General features: G+C 39.2%; 1 protein-coding gene across 9 annotated transcripts in view; it reads left to right on the forward strand.

The window, feature by feature from the left end:
• EZH2 (enhancer of zeste 2 polycomb repressive complex 2 subunit) overlaps window positions 1-18,021 on the forward strand; it is a 51,961-nt gene that overhangs the window by 32,891 nt on the left and 1,049 nt on the right. For all 9 annotated transcript variants that reach the window (XM_074842831.1, XM_074842851.1, XM_074842841.1 and 6 more), the window contains exons 9-19: window positions 4,186-4,277; window positions 5,265-5,505; window positions 5,941-6,110; window positions 6,486-6,580; window positions 13,410-13,450; window positions 14,586-14,711; window positions 15,102-15,280; window positions 16,119-16,214; window positions 16,833-16,914; window positions 17,726-17,806; window positions 17,922-18,006. In XM_074842831.1, the coding sequence (XP_074698932.1) occupies window positions 4,186-4,277; window positions 5,265-5,505; window positions 5,941-6,110; window positions 6,486-6,580; window positions 13,410-13,450; window positions 14,586-14,711; window positions 15,102-15,280; window positions 16,119-16,214; window positions 16,833-16,914; window positions 17,726-17,806; window positions 17,922-18,006 (1,288 nt within the window). The remainder of the gene's footprint in view (window positions 1-4,185; window positions 4,278-5,264; window positions 5,506-5,940; window positions 6,111-6,485; window positions 6,581-13,409; window positions 13,451-14,585; window positions 14,712-15,101; window positions 15,281-16,118; window positions 16,215-16,832; window positions 16,915-17,725; window positions 17,807-17,921; window positions 18,007-18,021) is intronic.

The following is an 18,021-nucleotide window of genomic DNA, read 5'->3' on the forward strand; positions in this document are numbered from 1 at the left end:
CCACTGTGGAGGCATTCAAGATATACCTTTGTGTCAAGCTGGAGTGTGAAATTACCTGTTATGATAATGCTCTTCATGACAGCTTGTGCAGCACATGCATTGTCACTGATAAAAATATATTTGATACTTGATCATTGCAAAGAGAAGCAAGAGAAGCTTGATTTACACATTCATTATGTAGCCTTCATACTGGACACTGAATGTAGTAAACTGATGCTTCAGTCACCATTCGCTGAAGACGTACCCAAACCCCACATCTACAATGACTGGTCACTGCTTTGGATGCATTGCTTCCTTCTGCTTTTGTCTGTAGTAACGCCAAAGAAAGAGGATTGTTTTCTGTCTGTGTGTCTGTCTGTCTGAGTGTCTGTCTAGAGCTAGGAATTTACCTGTTAAAAACTGAGAGTCAGTTGTATGACTTCTTTGCTTTCTGCGAAATCTTAAGACTGTTGGTCAAAATCCACCAGATTCATTGCTGGGAATAAGTAACTCATCAAAAAAAAAGACTACTCTGGTTATCGGGGCTGCACTAGCAATTTTCAGTGAGTCTGCAACAATTTAACAATTTAACTTCTTTAAAAAGTTGGTAACGTTTCTACTGGCACCCTTATCAGTTGCCCTTATGTTCTACTTCATGCAATTGCCAAGCGCTACAGGATGATGCCCTGGCTTCTGCTGATGACTTTTTTGATGAATTACTTTGGTAATGTGGTGGGCTACAGTGATCAGATTTGTACCTTGAAAGGAGCAAATATCTGGAGAAGGCATAGAGAATTAAAAAAATACAGAAATTCTATTAGGTCTGGTTTTGATTTTTGTAATTCCCCCTCTCAGATTCCATTTTTTTTGTTAAGATTAGCCTTATTTTATGGAGTTTCGAATCTTTGTTCTAGAACACTTGGGTTAAATATTGGAAAAGTTATCATTAGATTTTTAACATGTCAAGTCCCCTTGACGACCTGGCAATCCCTTTATGTGCAGGTGATGACATTACTGAAAAAACTTGTGTACCGACTTCATTTGCTGACAGCAAGGAATTATGCCTAAATGTCTGGACTAACAAAGAATTTAGAAGAAGGAAAAATATCAGGTAGGGAGAATTTCCCAAATAGCTTGACTGTGAAGCAGATGTACATTTCAGGCTAAACTGTTGCCTGTGTACTTTCACATTATGAAAAATATGAGAATTGAGCCCACTGGGGATGAGACAGGTAATAAATCTCAAAGACAAAAACCATGCTCAGTGAAGCAGTTTTAGAATGACTTTCATAAGGAAATTATTGATGAAATATGGAGTTTAGTTATTTAGGAAATTCTGCAAAGTCTTCTTTGATTTTTTTGAAAAATTACTACTGATATTTGCAAGATTCATAATACAGCTGTACGGTTTTATTCTTGTCCTGGGCCCTTTGTTACAAGCCTCCCCAAAAAATACCTCGCAACAGCGGTGGTAGATTCTTGACTATAGTTGTCAGTACTATATTATGTTGGGTGTTTCTGAAATAGTGGAATACAAGATATGATTCTAATATTAAGTATCAGATATAGTGTATTTTTGAGGTCTCGCTGGTTTAAAAAGTCAAACATTGATTTGTTTCACTGCATTACAAACTAAACATTTCTTAATTGTCTAAAGGAAAACATTTTTTTAAAAAAAATAAACATTCATTTTAGGACCTCTCACAAATGAACTTGTGAGAAATGTTTGCATCTGCAAGTGACATGTAAAAAGAACAGTTCTGATTTCTTCACATTGCAGCAGTCTGATATAGATCATGGCTTGCAAATGTTTTACTGCTCTTCTGCATTGTTGCAAAATTATTTTCCTTGTGGTGTGAAGAGAGGGTAAAACAGTTATATGAAAAAAAAAAAAACAACCAAAAAAACCCCTGAATAAATGAAATGGTATACTCTACAAATTTAAAGATGCAGTGTTGAAAAATGTGGGTTTTTTCTCCTCCACTTTTGGGTGGGGTGTTCCCATTGTTTCTTAAAAGCTGGAAAAAGGTGGAATAACTTGGCATTCAGTTACAAGGTTTCTTTGTTATTTAACATATTTTACCTACACAATGTATGAACACTTGAAGGATATGTGAAACGTGAGAAGTGACATACCACATAAAAGCTTTTAGCTGGAATGTGGGGGAAGAAAGAATGCTAATAGCAATAATATGCATTAAACTACATTCCTATACTTGCTTGTAAATAATTTTTGCATATCTGTATGTCCATATGTAGAAAATGAAAGCTTTTTTGTGTTTCCAGATTTATAAAATGTAATATATTTCTCTGGAGAAAGTGACGCAATGTTTAATTAGTGATACTTTGTTTATACCTTTTTAAGAAAACCTTGAAAGAATACATTGCTTCCCTGAGGTTCCTGTGTGCTGCTGTCATTAATACAGGCATAACATTATAGAATTTATGATTGGATTTCCAGCACACCTTCCCTTATGGGAGAGGAGCATGAAGTGATGGTTTCATCAGAGCTCTCTTAAGAAGCGCTCACCACCACTGGTCACCCTCCCCACTGGTGCCAAAACAAGTACTTGTGGAGCTACACTGCAAGCCAGATCACTGAAATTAAATTTTAAACACTTTGTCTGTGAAGACATATGTGAGCTTGGCCCACATTCTTTAAAAGGGAAGGAAGAGCATTTATAAAAAGTTTAGTCTTGAAAGCATAGTGGACTCTTATGAAGAGAAGCCTTGTGCACAGTCTAGAAATAAGATGAGTAGGAAATCCTATGGTGGTGGCTTACTGAAGGAGAAGGGTGTGGTGTTGGTATGGACCAGCCCTTATTGATTAATAGGGGTAGGAGGGGAGGGATTTCTTCTTTCAGTTTGAACTTTAGCACTTTTTATTCACTGACTGTTGAAAAACTTAATTGTAAGTTACAGTTGCCTAACTGCAACTGTGGTAAAACTGCAGCATAAGTGCTTTCACAGTGCTTGGGAATTGTGCATTTTCAGATGGGTGTCTTCTGTAGGCCTTTATGGAGCATTAGGAAACAGACAGCACTGAATAGTTTTTTGGGTTTGTGTTGGTTTGGTTTTGTTTTTTAAAAAAACTTGAGTACATTCTCCATTTTTGTTCCTTTTAGTTGTGTATGCCACTGTTAGCACATTTATTGATATCTATATAGATATAAAAAACGCGTTCTTTGAGCATGGAGGATTTTTTTTTTTAAAAAAGAGAATTGCAGAAAACTAAGATATTTCAAAAGACTCCTAATATAATTTGGGAACATGAGTTATATGAGTTCTGGTGAGACTCTAGCTGCAGGTTTTCCAGGCTTCAGTTAAGTAAGGGATTCAGAAGAGTTCCCAAGACTTCCAGCAAAACCAGGAAAGTCAGTCTCTCCGAAAACATCCTGCTGGGAGGCAGGGATTGCACAGGGGGAGAGCTGGTAGAGATGAGCTCTGGCAAAGGGAATGGGTAGGAAACAAGGCCATCCTGTTATAAAGGTGCTCACGTTGCACCTGTAATGTGTCCAGTTCTGCTCCTTTCTGAGTCACCATGCTGCAACTTAAGAGTCTGTCAGATACATGAGCAGACACTCCTCTGTGGTTGTTCTGATCCACAGTGACTGTGTGACGCTACTTTATTTTTACCCTTCATCTGGGATATAGGAACTGAACTCTTATCACCTGTCAGCTTAGTTGGAGTGCTGATAAACTGATAGAGTAAAAATGCTTACGTGTCCTTCTAACAAGAATGAAAGGTGCGTCCATTGCCTTTCCAAAGTGTGTGGGGTTGGATTTTTTGACAAGATAGAAATTGAAGACCTGAATTTTACAGATTAACAGATCATCATGCATTAATAGGAGAAGTCCTGAATAATTCTGTTTAACATGGTAACAGAATTAAAGTCTGTTCTGTTTGTTGGGAAGGAAGATACAGCAAGTCTTCCTTGATACATGAAACAAATGTGATGACTGTCTTCACTGATATAAACGGGCATATGCAAAATTTACCCATGTGTGCTGTCTCTGTGTATTTAAGCGGTAAGTCAGATGTCACTAGATGGGGTTTATTTTGTGGTTTTTTTTCCATTTGTTATAATTTTTATTCTGGTTTTAGTAAAGTCTTGGTAAACCTTATGTTTTGGATACTGTTTGAGGTTAGATATTTAGTGTATCTTTAATATGAAAACTTACAAATGTGATGTTTTGATTCAACAGCATTCCATGCAACTCCTAATACTTATAAACGAAAGAATACAGAAACAGCATTAGATAATAAGCCTTGTGGACCGCACTGTTATCAACATCTGGTAAGATAATTTCATATGTTAGAATTCACTAAGTGCTAGTGCTAGCTGCAGTATAGCAAGCTACACTTAGTGTAAGGACATGCTGGATCTGTGATGGCCCACAAGCATATGCACTACTTGAAGTCAAGTATGTTATCTTCAGCTTGTGCAAAAGAAAAGAGTTTACTTCCAGTCATCAAATGAAAATCTAAGTAGGAATAATTTTCAGCTCTATTAGATGTAGCCTGACATATCTGTAGGGAAGAAAGATTACCACCTCCTAATAATATGTTGCTGCTATTGTGTCCAATCTAGTCAAACAACTGGGTCTTACAGACTTAGCACTCTCATAAGTTATATCACAACTAAAAATTATAAAGGTTTTTTAGTTTGCTGAAGGCAGATTCCATCCATTATTTGTGCTCTTGAGAAACAACAGGATGGAAATTAATAAGGTGAAATCCTTAGTAATATAATTTCAAATCTCTCTCATACTTCTCCTAAATTTTTTTAGTACAAGAAACCATGTAATTTTCCAATCTAAAAGCTTGCTACGCATTGTCATACCCCTTTCCACTAGAAAACAAATCACCAGTGATTGCATTCTAAAAAATGCAGAATGCATATTGTTCAAGTGCCATGTGCAAGAAGATTTCTTGTATTTTGAAGGGTATTCTCTGGGGGGAAATTCTCATTTTTTTTTCTGTCATCTAGGAAAATAGAAATTTACTACTGGATTCTTTTTCATTTGGCAGCCAAAATGAAAGTGGAACTGAAATACTGACATAAGTACTCTGTAAATGTAGATTTATTTTTTCATGATAGCATCAAAAGTATTGATGTTCATTGTTAGAGTGCATTTAACTAGAATTTGTGTGTACGTGATTAATTTGTAGAATAATGCAAAGTTATACAGCGTGCAAGTAGAACGTGTTCTCCCCCAATCCCTGACCACAGGTGAAAACACTTTTAATTCTCTTACTGAAAATGATAATGTTTTGTGTTTAGGAAGGTGCAAAGGAGTTTGCAGCTGCCTTGACCGCTGAGCGTATAAAGACACCACCAAAGCGCCCAGGTGGCCGCCGAAGGGGAAGACTTCCAAACAACACCAGCAGACCCAGCACGCCGACAATAAATGTATTGGAATCGAAAGACACAGATAGTGATAGAGAAGCTGGAACTGAAACTGGAGGAGAAAACAATGATAAAGAAGAAGAAGAAAAGAAAGATGAAACATCCAGTTCCTCTGGTAAGGCTTCTTTATTCAGTTAGCTGCAGTGCTTGAGAGGATTGGAAAAAACCCCAAAAACCACAAAAACAAAAAACCCAAACCAAGTTGAGCCACGCGATCCTAGAAACCACATATTTGGAATGTATGGAACTGAATGAAAAGACAAAGTAATAATACGAGTTTAATCAAAGAGAACCCTGTAAGAAAATTTCCAGGTTGTCTCAATTTATGTATAGAAGTGAGATTGTGTAATTTCAATAGCTAGTGTTACCTTATTTTTAACTACTTTAAGAGGTATGTGAAAACTGCTATTTTGTTGTGGCACTTAGATTAGGAAGCAACAACAAAAACCTGGGATATTTTTAAATACAGTTAATAATTCGGCATTTTTAAGTGCTATGTAAAATTTTTGAAACGTAGCCTTACACTGATCCACACTTTCATTTGTTACAGAAGCAAATTCTAGGTGTCAAACACCGATAAAGATGAAGCCAAATATTGAGCCTCCCGAGAATGTGGAATGGAGTGGTGCAGAAGCCTCAATGTTTAGAGTTCTTATTGGTACCTACTATGACAACTTCTGTGCAATTGCCAGACTGATTGGGACCAAAACATGCAGGCAGGTAAGAAGGGAACCTACTTGTTAAGGATGACAGCATTTTACTTTTAAAACTGAAGTATAGAAATACTAGTATTGATTACTAAAAGAGAAAATTAATTCATTTTCTTGGTTTTCCCAAGAATGCTATGATCCAGAATTCATGCCACAAATATATAAAAGTTAGTTTTAAAACTGTTTTTAAATTAAAGTTACAGGAGGTTTAAATTAGACTGTTCTTAAATGACAAAAATAATCAACTTTAAATGTATTGAAAAGAGGCTATGACTGGATATAATCTGTAAGTTCTTGGTTGGAGAAAATCATACTAACTTAGAAAATGAGCAACTTTCTACTAGTGAGAGATTTATCGTGGATGTATTATGGTATCTCTTGTTAGGTGTATGAGTTTAGAGTAAAGGAATCTAGTATTATTGCTCCAGTCCCTGCTGAAGATGTTGATACTCCTCCCAGAAAGAAGAAAAGGAAACACAGGTAAATCTGTTACTAAATAACCTTAGCATAACAATAAACTGGAGAACAGGGGATCAGACAGAAAGTATTTTGGAGGAAGTGTCATGCAAATCTTCTCCTTTTGCTTCCAAAAACAAAATGATTTTTTGGTTTCATACAAAAGTCTTACCACATTGGCAAGTATAACCTTCCACATCTCTTCCTCTCTCCCTTCTTTTTAACCTGTTTAACAGCCAGATTCTTGTAGGTGTATTGCTGCAAGCAGTCAAACTAAGTTTAGATTAGAAATACTCTACACAGCTTGTTCTAACTTTGAAGGTATGGTGGTAGAATTTTGTTTGCAGCAATAAATATTACATTTTCAAGCATTATAATGGGATTCAATAATGATTATATGGTATTTTGTAAAATAAAGCTCATGGGTTTTTTATGGTGAAGTGTATTCCATTAAGATTCAGATGATCAGTGAGCAAAAATGTTGTAGCAAACTAGTAGGATTGCCTTTTTTTTTCTTTGAGATACTAGTCCTTTGTAGCACTCAGTTTCTTCATCAACTAGAACTTCAACTAAAGAAGCAGGTTAACAAGTTGTTCTTTGAAGTGAAGCTGCAGTGAAGACTGAAATTAAGTTTTTTGCTGAAGCCACAAAGATAATCTGAAACAATTCCTGTTGAAATTGTAAACTTGGTGGCTGGCTGTCAGTGAAACGCATTTTTCTTTGAGAATCCTGAGGTTTGAAAAATGCAACTCTGCTTTGACTATTTTTATTCCCAGGAATAAGAACCTAGGAGATGAAGAGCTGACTGAAAATTAGCAAGAACATTTCTTTTTGCAAGCAATAAGTACACTTTTTTCCATAAAGTTTCCTATTTCTCCTTTTAACTTTCCTTATTTTCCCCCAAGTTTGTTCTTCCAGTTCTTCTCACGTCAATTCTTCTTGCCTTCTGTCTTAGCTTGTCTAAGTATATTTATTATTTCCAGGTTTAGTGAAATTCCTGATACTGGCTCAAAGATACTGTTGATGTGGAGTAGAGTGTTTCTGCTTTGTAGCATAGAGGCAGCCAATGTGAGCTAGGAAAAGATTCAGTGAGCATCTGGAAGAGATTCTGTTCTCAGCAAAAACTATTGATTTAATGCTCTTGGCACAGTTTTCAAGTTTTTGGGCATTTGGTGGGCTTGGCTGTTTAAATCTGGAGTTATTAGCTATAGTGCAAGTTTAGAATATGCAGTTGGGAATTAGCTTGCTTTCAGATTCACCCAAATTGCTATAAAAGTCGTGCCACTACACGTATTTGAAAAGAGCAACTGAAAGGCTCAAACATGTTTTGAAGCTGAAATGGATTGTATGGTTATCAGGTTGACATTGTTTTGGAGGAGTGTTGAGACTTTTGTTTGGGTCTTTTTTCCAAATAAATAAAACCCCATACCATTAGGTGGGATTTCTTGATATTATTGTTCTTATTAGTTGCTAGTATAAAAGCTTTTGTGCTAGCAATTTAGTTTTGAAATGCCTTTTAATTCTTTAAACTCTCATTGAAGGAAGGAAATAATTTTTAAAATTTGATTTCACAGAGTATGTGGCAGTCAAGCTGTGCCCATTCTTCTGCGTGCAGTAGCCTTTTAAAAAAGGAAAACCTTTCAGCCCACGTGCATACTGCTGTAATCTGAGCACTTCTAAAGATGTCTGTGGCAGTGCAGGCCCAGCTGGCAACAAAGCACCATGCAGCAGCTTGCGCACTCTTCCCCCCCAGTGGGATGGGCAGGGGAAGATATAATGAAAGGCTCCTGGGTCGAGACAAAGACAGGGAGGGCTCACTCACCAGTTATGGTCGTGGGCAAAAGACAGACTCAACTTGGGGAAAAAAAGGTTAATTTAATTTGAATACCACCACTAATTTACCAATCAAATCAGAGTAGGACAGCGAGAAATACAACTGCATCTTAAAACATCTCCCTGCCACCCCTCCCTTCTTGCTGGGCTCAGCTTTGCTCTTGATTTCTCTGCTTCCCCAGCCAGTGGTGCAGGGGATGGGGGTTACAGTCAGTTCATCACCCATTGTCTCTGCTGCTCCTGCCTCTTCAGGGGGAGGACTCCTCACACTCTTCCCCTGCCCCAGTGTGAGGTCCTTCCCACGGGAGACAGTCCTCCATGAACTTCTCTGACATGAGTCATTTCCACAGGCTGCAGCTCTTCACTGCTCCAGCGCAGGTCCCTTCCATGTGTTGCAGTTCTCCCAGCAATGGATTGCCCCAGTGTGGGCTTCCCTCAGAGCCCTGGCCTTCTTCAGGCACAGCCCCCTGCTCTGGCGTGGGGTCCTCCATGGGCTGCAGGTTGGCATCTGCTCCACCGGTGACCTCTGTGGGTGGCAGGAGGACAGCCTGACCTCTCACCACAGGCTGCAGGGGACTCTGCTCTGGGGCACCTCCCCTCCTTCTTCACTGACCTTAGTGTCTGCATAGTGTCTCTCACATCACATCATTCCCCTCCCCTCTCTTTCTCCCTGCTCCTTGCCCAGCAGGTTCTTTACGTTATTGCAGAGGCGCAGCCACATCACCGATTGCCTCAGTGTTCAGTTAATGTTTGGACTAGATGATCTTCAAGGTCTTTTCCAACCTAGATCATTCTGTGATTCTGCCTCGCCCTTGGCCAGAGGCGGGTCTGCTGACTTGGAGCCAGGGGAGCTTCGAGAAGCCTCTCACAGGAGCCACCCCTGCAGCCCCTACCCCACTACCAAAACCACACCATGCACAAACCCAACACAAAGTCACACAACTAGTAGTTGGGAAAACCATCTCCAAGTCTTTCTCTGTTTATTGTTTCTTTGAGTTCTCACTCCTAAGGTAAATCCAGTCCTAGAACCAGGAAGGCCCTTCTGTCCTGTTTGCACTTTTCCATTTCAAGGGACTTACTGGTCTGCAGGTTTTCCATGTGTACCTGTGGTAGACAGCCTTTGAGCAAACGCAGCATTCACCAAAGAGAAAAGCTGCAGCAGAAGGCTGCTTTTAATGGCCTCTATTAACTGATTTGATAAACTTTCTTACAAGACTTCACTTATTTCCATGCGATCTTGGTGACTGTATAGGCATACTGAGCAACTAGCTGGCAAGGTTACATCCTTCTTGGATAGTAAAAGATATTCGCTCCCTCCTTCCAGTGTCATTTTCGTTAGAGAGCCGTAACAAGGCCGATCAATGAGAGGAGAAGACTTGTTATATAGTTGTGTTTTGGAGAGCCAGTAAGTGTCAGACTGTGCTATGTATCAGAGATTAACCTGGCAGTTTGTGAAAACTCTGCTTTGCTAGAAGAGCAAGTACTTTGCATAGAAGTCAATAGAAAAATCTGAACCAAGAAAGAATTCAGAACAGCACGAATGTACGCTGGAGGGACAGTATTTCAGTACTATTAATTCCCTTACAATTCAGCTCCCAGCAATGGAAGAAAAACGCACGTATTTGCTTTAACTAATCAACACTCCTTCCTCTGGATTAGTAAGGATCTATTATTGATTGTAGGGCCATGTAATGCTGCTTCTTGATTATTTTTGTTTTCCTCCCCTCCGTCATCCCCTATTTGGATGCAAGTGTACTTAGTAAACTTTATTTGAAAGTATTTTTTTTTCCCCATTTTCTCATTTTCCTCCTCCTGTCCCTATCTTCTGCTGGGCTGCTGTTCACTGCATATGTTTGAATAGCTTACGTGGTTCTGCCTAGAGTTCAGGGTGCCTTTTTATAGGGATTTAAAGTCTCGCTGTTACCAGGCAAAAGGTGCAGCTGAGGCATTGGCACAGATATTCTTATATGCCACCTGGTTGGAAGGCTGAGTCTTAGAGTAGATATGATTTAGGAGACTGAAAAGAAGTCTTTGAGTGATGCCAGAAAATCAAATATTGACACAGTTGGCATGTATTTTGAATTTTCAGTGCTATTTCTGGTAGAGTATCCCTGTGCAGAGAAAGAAATGCTCGTGTAAGCTTCAGAGAATGCGTTTGTACTGCCTGATTAGCTGATACCAGTGTCTCCTGAAAACACCAGCAAAATCTAGTAGGTTGTTAGCAGAGAACAACAATATTTTTGACAGCTTCTGTCATAATGCTTCTGGAAACACTTGTTTTCTAAGCTGGCTATCCTGCAGATGTCAGAAACCAGATGCACAAATCCACCTGCTTGCTTGGAAATCTGCCACAGAGTTTCCAGTTTGCTTTTGCTTATGAAGCTTCGAGTCCAAGTGCTTTCTCAACTTTCTGTCTTTTCCTTGCCTTTGCTTCCTGGTGCTTGGAACCTGATAGCAGATTATAGGGCAGATAGATAAATTAGTCCACCTTTAGTATGGTACTCATTCAGCCTTCAGCTTTGTGCTCTAATCAGGGGGACTTGCAGTGCTTCCTGGCAGTTTTTGAAAGTTAGAAGCCAATGCCTGTACTATTTGATTGTGCTAATCAAACCTCTTGTCAAATTTGTCACTGTTGGCAGCTTGCTTCATGTTGTCTTGTCATCCCTCACAATTCACGCTCACACTGCATGTCTCCAGCTCCTTCCTTGCTAGACTCTCTTCCTCCTGTGACACCAGTCTCTGTTACACGAGTGGCTAAGCTTATGCCTTTGCCATTGTGACTGCCATATTTAATTTTCTATCCATTTGGAGGAGTTAGTAGTATTAATGCTATGTTGATGGTGGCAATCTTTGTAATATTCAGGTGACCTTGTCCATATAGTCTATACTTTCCCATGGAAACCAAAAAGTCTCAGGTGGTAACTAGTCAGCAAGTGGCATTTTACTTTTAAAGAATTAGGATAGTGCTGACCTAAAAAAGAAGGGGGGGGTGGGGGAAAAGGTTCATAGTAACTGCTAATGAAATGGCATTTTAAGAAGTCTGTCCACAGAAGGCTTTTAAGGGTTTGGTATGCTAGTAGGTCCTTATAATCTTGGGCTGAAAGAGAAGCTTCTGTGAAAGAATTATTCAAAAATAAGATATACGTTACACTTGATGAATACCAGCCAGACAAAAAAGAAAAGTAGTTTGGTGTGCATTAGAGTAATTTAAGTCAAAATTGCACTCCTTTCAGTTATATGGGAACTGTCTTCTTATGTTGGTAGCCTTTTTTTTTCTAGAGTGAGTCACTCTTAAGTGATCTCTTTATTACAGTGCTCTGTAGTGCTGATAGTCTTTGGGTTTGTTCCCTCCCCTCAACCTCAGTTACTTGGACAAGTCTGCCTCTGTGGGTCTCTAACTTGTATGGGTTCCTTCAAATGCTTGTAAGAAAGTTGGCTGTCGAGCACTTAACGTTAAGTCTTAACTGTAAAGCTTTGAAAGAGCAATTGCATAGAGAATCTTGCTTACCTAAAGCTGTTGTGTGGGGCGGGGGGGCCAGCACACTATTCGGTTAAAGTAGAAATTGATATCACGCTTTTATGAAAGAAGTAGTGGCTAAAAAGTCTTATTTAAGTAGTTTAATGTGTGTGTGTGTGTGTATATATATATAAGTATTTATATATATGAATACTTATTTAAGTGTTTTAAGTATAGCAGGAGATATTTTTTCAGACTGCAAGCCTCTGAGTGTTGCACTCACTGAAAGGCTTTCTGAGAGTTCTGTACTGGGGATTTTTTAGCAACGTCTTCACGAGTATTTTGGACTGCTAAGTAAATCTGCAGAGAAAGTGAGGTTGCTAGGTACAGCTAGCAGTGTATTATTTGGCCAGGGAAAGGGGCTTCTCCCATGTTCTCTTAATGTTGCTATATGACATACTAAGAAAGTCCAAGAAGTATACACTTTGAGAATCCTTAATCTAATATTTTTTTATTCTGTTTATTCGCTGAAATTCAAGTGCTAACTGAAATGCAGAGAATTGAAGAGAAACTAAAACCATTGACCTCTCCTTTAATTTTAAGGCTACTGAAATTTAAGTCTGGTTTTCCTTTTGATACCGAAGGTCTAGCCAGGTGTTTTTGCTAGATTGTGTCTGATACAGCTATTTATGGAATAGTAGACATTTCCTGCCCAAAGAGCTTGCAATCTGAAACGGGTACAAAATAAAAGGGGTAATTGTAGCTTGCAAGAACTTTAAAGTATAGTGAGAAGGTTACTCTTAAACCACCCCTTCCTCCAGTAACAAACACCACTTCTTGCAAAGGGAGTGCTTAGCTAAGCTAATGGAGGAAGAGGACAGTGAAGGAAAACTCTAAGGATGTAAGAGAAAGGTGTTTAGAGTTTGAAGTAAAAGGGAAAAGGCTTAGCACAGTGCCACCAGTCAGAACAAGCTGAGGAAAAGTCTGTCCAACCAGAAGAAATACTGAGGTTGCCTCGGTGTGGCTGTGCCAGACAGATGTGATCTCCTGGTGTCATATACTCGGAGCTCGGCAGACGAAGGGCGATACCTGGCTGTGACCTGTAGGAGAGTACCAGTGTGGCGGGGGGCCACGTCCTGAGGAGCAAACTGCTGGCAGAACTTTGCTCCCCTATTCAGACACGTCCCTCCGTATCTGCGATTCCGTATCCTTCCTGCTGCTGCTTCTGCAGCTCCAGCAGCCTCCTCTTTGCAGGTTTTTCCTTCAAGGCCATCTGAATTTAAGCATCTCTCTAGCCTGGGCTGGGTGGGGGCTGCTCCGTCTGTACAATCCTGGGCAGGGAGGGGGAGGGAGCAGCCTGCAGAGCACTGATGGTCAGCTCCGAGAGACTGGGACAGGGTGGTTCTGCTGCAACCGCTTGCGACTGGTGTGCAGTTAGCAGATGTTCATGTTACCACAAGCATTCCCATTTTAAGTCAAGTGTGGGTGCAAGATGCAGCTACCTTTCCCAGCCCACTGCAGGAGGAGTTCCTGTCAACCTTCTTGTGTTTTGTGTTTTTGCAGGTTGTGGGCTGCTCATTGCAGAAAGATACAGCTGAAAAAGGGTTAGCATCTTTCCATTCAATTTATATCCTGAACTTTTAAGATCCTACTACTGCTTTTTTGGTTTTGTTTTTTGGGGTTTGGGTGTTTTTTTTTTTTTTAATGTGAAGCCATTATATACCTTCCATGGGGAGCTAGAGATTATAGAGGGAATAAAAAGAATAAAAGTAAGCTCTCATTACTGATATCGTAGGGACAAAAGGTACTGTTTGGTTTACATAACTGGAAGAGCTATGTATAATTCAAGAGAAAGGGAAAGAGGCTGAATTTACAATCTTTTCAGTATGGCCTCATTGAGGTACAGATAAAAATGGTATTAACAATAGGAGCTGTGGTAAAAAGCAGCTTTTTTTTTTAAAAAAAAAAAAAACAGCTTATTTTAGAAATAGTTATCTGAAAATTTCTTGAGAATCATTGGGACTTCTAGCAACATAAATAATTGATCAATTTGTGCGTGTCTCCTTTTTACTTGCTGATTGCTAACTTGAGCATTTTTACAAATACATGCAAACCCAACATGAGCTCAGGAGTATTGACAGCAAATACAATTTATATAGCACCAAATTCTCCTAGCTGCTCTATAGGTAAAGCTCTAGACTTATCCCCGATAGTCCCTCCTTGCCTGTAAGATGTTAGTGTTGTCTGTATTGGAAAATTGACTTGGCAAAGCACAGTGGTATAATGACTGGGTGTCATTTTGCCAGTCTTGTTTGAAAGTTGACTGTTGCTCCAGAGTAAAAATTACTTGGGAGTGTTTGAGCAAATTTACTTTGCTGAATAATATCAGTGCTACTCTAGAACATGTTCACACAGGAAATTATACCATTGTAGTTTGTTTTTCAGCTTTCCACAGTAAACAGTTTTTAGCTCTGAATATTCAAAGCAGCTGAGTACTGGGAAGAATGAAGTGCACTAGGAAGCAGGCAACTAATGGTGTCAAACACCTGACTAACCTTACAGTTCTGATTTGGTGTCTTTTGGTTTTTTTAACCCCACTCATCGTAGGTTTGGGTTTTTTTTGTTCATTTTCTGGGTTTTCTTAGTTAAATGACTAAAAGGGAATTTCTGCTTTAAAGAGTGATGGGAACTGTTTGTTTGCACCTTTCAACTTTACAAAATGTTGCTATTTTTATTCAGATGGGTCATCGAATCATGTTTACAACTATCAGCCATGTGATCATCCACGTCAGCCTTGCGATAGCTCATGCCCATGTGTAATTGCTCAAAACTTCTGTGAGAAGTTTTGTCAGTGCAGCTCAGAATGTAAGTAAAACATTTAAAAGCTATCTATAAATTCCTTTCACTGTCCTAGCGTCTAACTGTGTACTAGCAGTCTGTCCCTACCGCAGGTTGAGTTTGCAGGAGCAGCAAATTGTGTCAAATGGTGTGAGAAGGGAGCACACATTCAGTTTAATCTGGCCCTCTTAATTAGCCATTGAATAAAGTCAAAAAGAGTCTTCAGACTTAAAGTTGAGGAAGACTACAGTAAAAACAGGGAAGGAAAGAACTTGCAGTACCTCCAAATGTCTTATACAGACATCAATGGCTGTTTTTCTTTTTTATTTTCTGACATGCTATAATCTGCACTGCCAAAATCTTACAATGTCTTTTGTTCATACTTGCTCTTTTTGTTTTCCATATATTCCTTTGCAGGCCAAAACAGGTTTCCTGGATGTCGTTGTAAAGCACAATGCAACACTAAGCAGTGCCCGTGTTACCTAGCTGTACGTGAATGTGACCCTGACCTCTGTTTAACATGTGGAGCAGCTGACCACTGGGACAGCAAAAATGTTTCTTGCAAGAACTGCAGCATTCAGAGAGGATCCAAAAAAGTATGTCGATAGTTGTACAACTACATTCCTATTCCCTCGGGTTTCAGGCACTTTTATATTTTCATACCAGGGAATGGAATTTCTTTGCCTTCATGCTGTCAGACAGGAAAACAAAGCAAAAAAAACAAACAAAAAGGGTGGTAGCTGTCACCTTAGCTTGCTTATGTGCTGCTGTTAAGCTGTGTGTATACCTTGTCATGTATCTCCTTCTCCCCAACCAGGCTTCGCTTGTAATTTGTAAATAGGTTGCTGTTTTAAAGTGATAGCATGTCAGTCTCCCCCTAGATCAGCATAAGGAAGTTTGGCTCAGACATAGATATTGGCTATTTCTTTCTTCAGTTGTTGATTCTGACACACAAACTTGTATACAGTCTGCTCTCAAAAGCCCATTCTGATCTGTTAGATAAATAAATAAATTAACCAAGGTTTATTTCTGCTCTGCAACATATTCTCACAAACTAGTTCAGTCAAATACTGAGCTAATCAGTAGTGGGCTCCTGTCTGCAGACCTTTCTAGTTTGAAGTCCTTAGTGTGTATGTTTTTATGTAACACACTCATTTCAAGCTTAAACTAAAATTTTTCTTGGTTTTCCAGTACTTCACCTGGTTTTTCTTTCATGTAAAACATCTGATCCATGAGCTGTAATTTTAGCGTGCATTTGATAATTAGAAGAATCCATGTTTGTCTTCTCTCCTGGAGTCCCAGCATCCATTTCATTAAGTGATTCTGTTAAAAACAAACCAGCCAACCAAAAAGCCAAAACAAAAACCAGATCCAAGCCAGGCATGTCTAAACTCTTTTTTTTTTTTTTTTTTTCCTTCTCCTCCACTCCCACAGCACTTGCTATTGGCACCTTCAGATGTGGCAGGCTGGGGAATTTTCATCAAAGATCCTGTACAGAAGAATGAATTCATATCTGAATACTGTGGTGAGGTAAGGATGGAGAGCACTGGTTATGTATGAGCTTAACTGGTGAAGTTGTGTGTTGGCTAGGGACCAAGAGATTGTCTCTAGCTTGGTATCATGTTTAGACAGAGATGTGATGGACTTAAGTATACAGCTACTGCTGTCAGAGGCTCCAAAGCCAGGAGCTAGATGGTTGAAATACCACAAAAAAATTGACATAGGTTCTTGTGAGAGTGAGAGGCTGGAATGTCATCTTTATCTTAGATGCAATTCCAGTTCAAATGCACCAGGAATTGTGTCTAAAATAATTTAATATTGTCCTAAAATTCAGTAGGCGCTTTCACTAAATTGTATTCTGTAGTAATAAACCCCGGAATCAGGTATGTGGTCTTGATTTTGAGATGAGAAGCAATTCTTGCTTTCCTTGTGCTCTGAAAGAACTTACTTATGCGAAGTGCAAAGCATGGTTGGTTGATAAGCGCAGAGCGCTTGCTGAAAACAGTACTTTATGTTTGGGAATATCTTCAGGCCCAGAGAATAAAAAAAACCCCACTGCTCTTTCAGAATGTCTGGGGTTTTGACCTTAAGCTGTTACGGTTACAGAAGAGAAGAGGTGGTCTGTTTTACAAATACTATCTCTTTCAGATTATTTCTCAGGATGAGGCAGACAGAAGAGGAAAAGTATACGACAAATACATGTGCAGCTTTCTGTTTAACTTGAATAATGGTATGTATGTACTAGTCATAACCCTTGCAGCATAAATAAAATATGCTCACCATGTTGTTCAGCCCCGCTCTTTTGCAGGCAGCAGGTAACACTGAGAAATTTTTCTTCTGCACATCTTTTCCTAGCAATGTGTGGATTCCTAATATCGATAGCTAGTCCTTTTCTTTTTTTTCCCCCCCTCTAAATGGTAGTCAGCTAGATGGTACTGATAGAGCCATTACACAAGCCAACTGTACAAGATGAGTTAAGTGGAATTTCATGGAGTAAAATTATGTGCAAGCATTAAGTGCTTAAAGAATTTAAAAGGCTTGCTAGGTATTCTATGAAATAATTTTACTGTGACTTAAATTAGCAGTAAGCGATGATGGTAATTTTGTGTAGTGTCTGGGGGGAAAAGCCACACAGAGGTACGTGGTATGTGGCTACTGCCACTTGAGGAGAAAAATACAGACTGCACTGTGTCAAGAAAATATTTGAAAGCACGGAAAAAAGCTGCTTTATGTCAGTGTTGACTTAACATATTTATGGAGCTTGTGGAATAAAGGTAGAGAAGCTTTTCAAATGAGAAACTAAGGCAGGGCCACTGTGGGGGAGATAAATAGAAAGCACAGCGTGGGGCAGCTGGACTGTTTTGCGTCCTGCAGAACAATAAAGCTATCGTAGGATGATGTGCCAGCTCTTCCATGTGGGAAGCTGAGCAGTTATCTTCTCCAGCTGCCAAAATCCAAGCACACGAGGTATTGAACACAAAAATGGGTTTGAGGGTGACCTATCCATCACTTGTGGGTTTTGTTGTTGTTTCCCCCCTTAGATTTTGTGGTTGACGCAACACGCAAGGGCAACAAAATTAGATTTGCAAACCATTCAGTAAATCCCAACTGCTATGCAAAAGGTAAGTTTTAAATTGATTTGCTTTTAGCAACGTATTAAATGCTGTGGGATACTTATTTAGAATACCTATTTTATCAGTATTTGTGTTAACACAAGTTTAAATCTCTTTTAAACAGTTATGATGGTTAATGGTGATCACAGAATAGGAATATTTGCTAAAAGAGCCATTCAGACTGGTGAAGAACTGTTCTTTGACTACAGGTTGGTAAATTTTGT

This window comes from Strix aluco, chromosome 1 (assembly GCF_031877795.1).
Source record: "Strix aluco isolate bStrAlu1 chromosome 1, bStrAlu1.hap1, whole genome shotgun sequence".
NCBI lineage: Eukaryota > Metazoa > Chordata > Aves > Strigiformes > Strigidae > Strix > Strix aluco.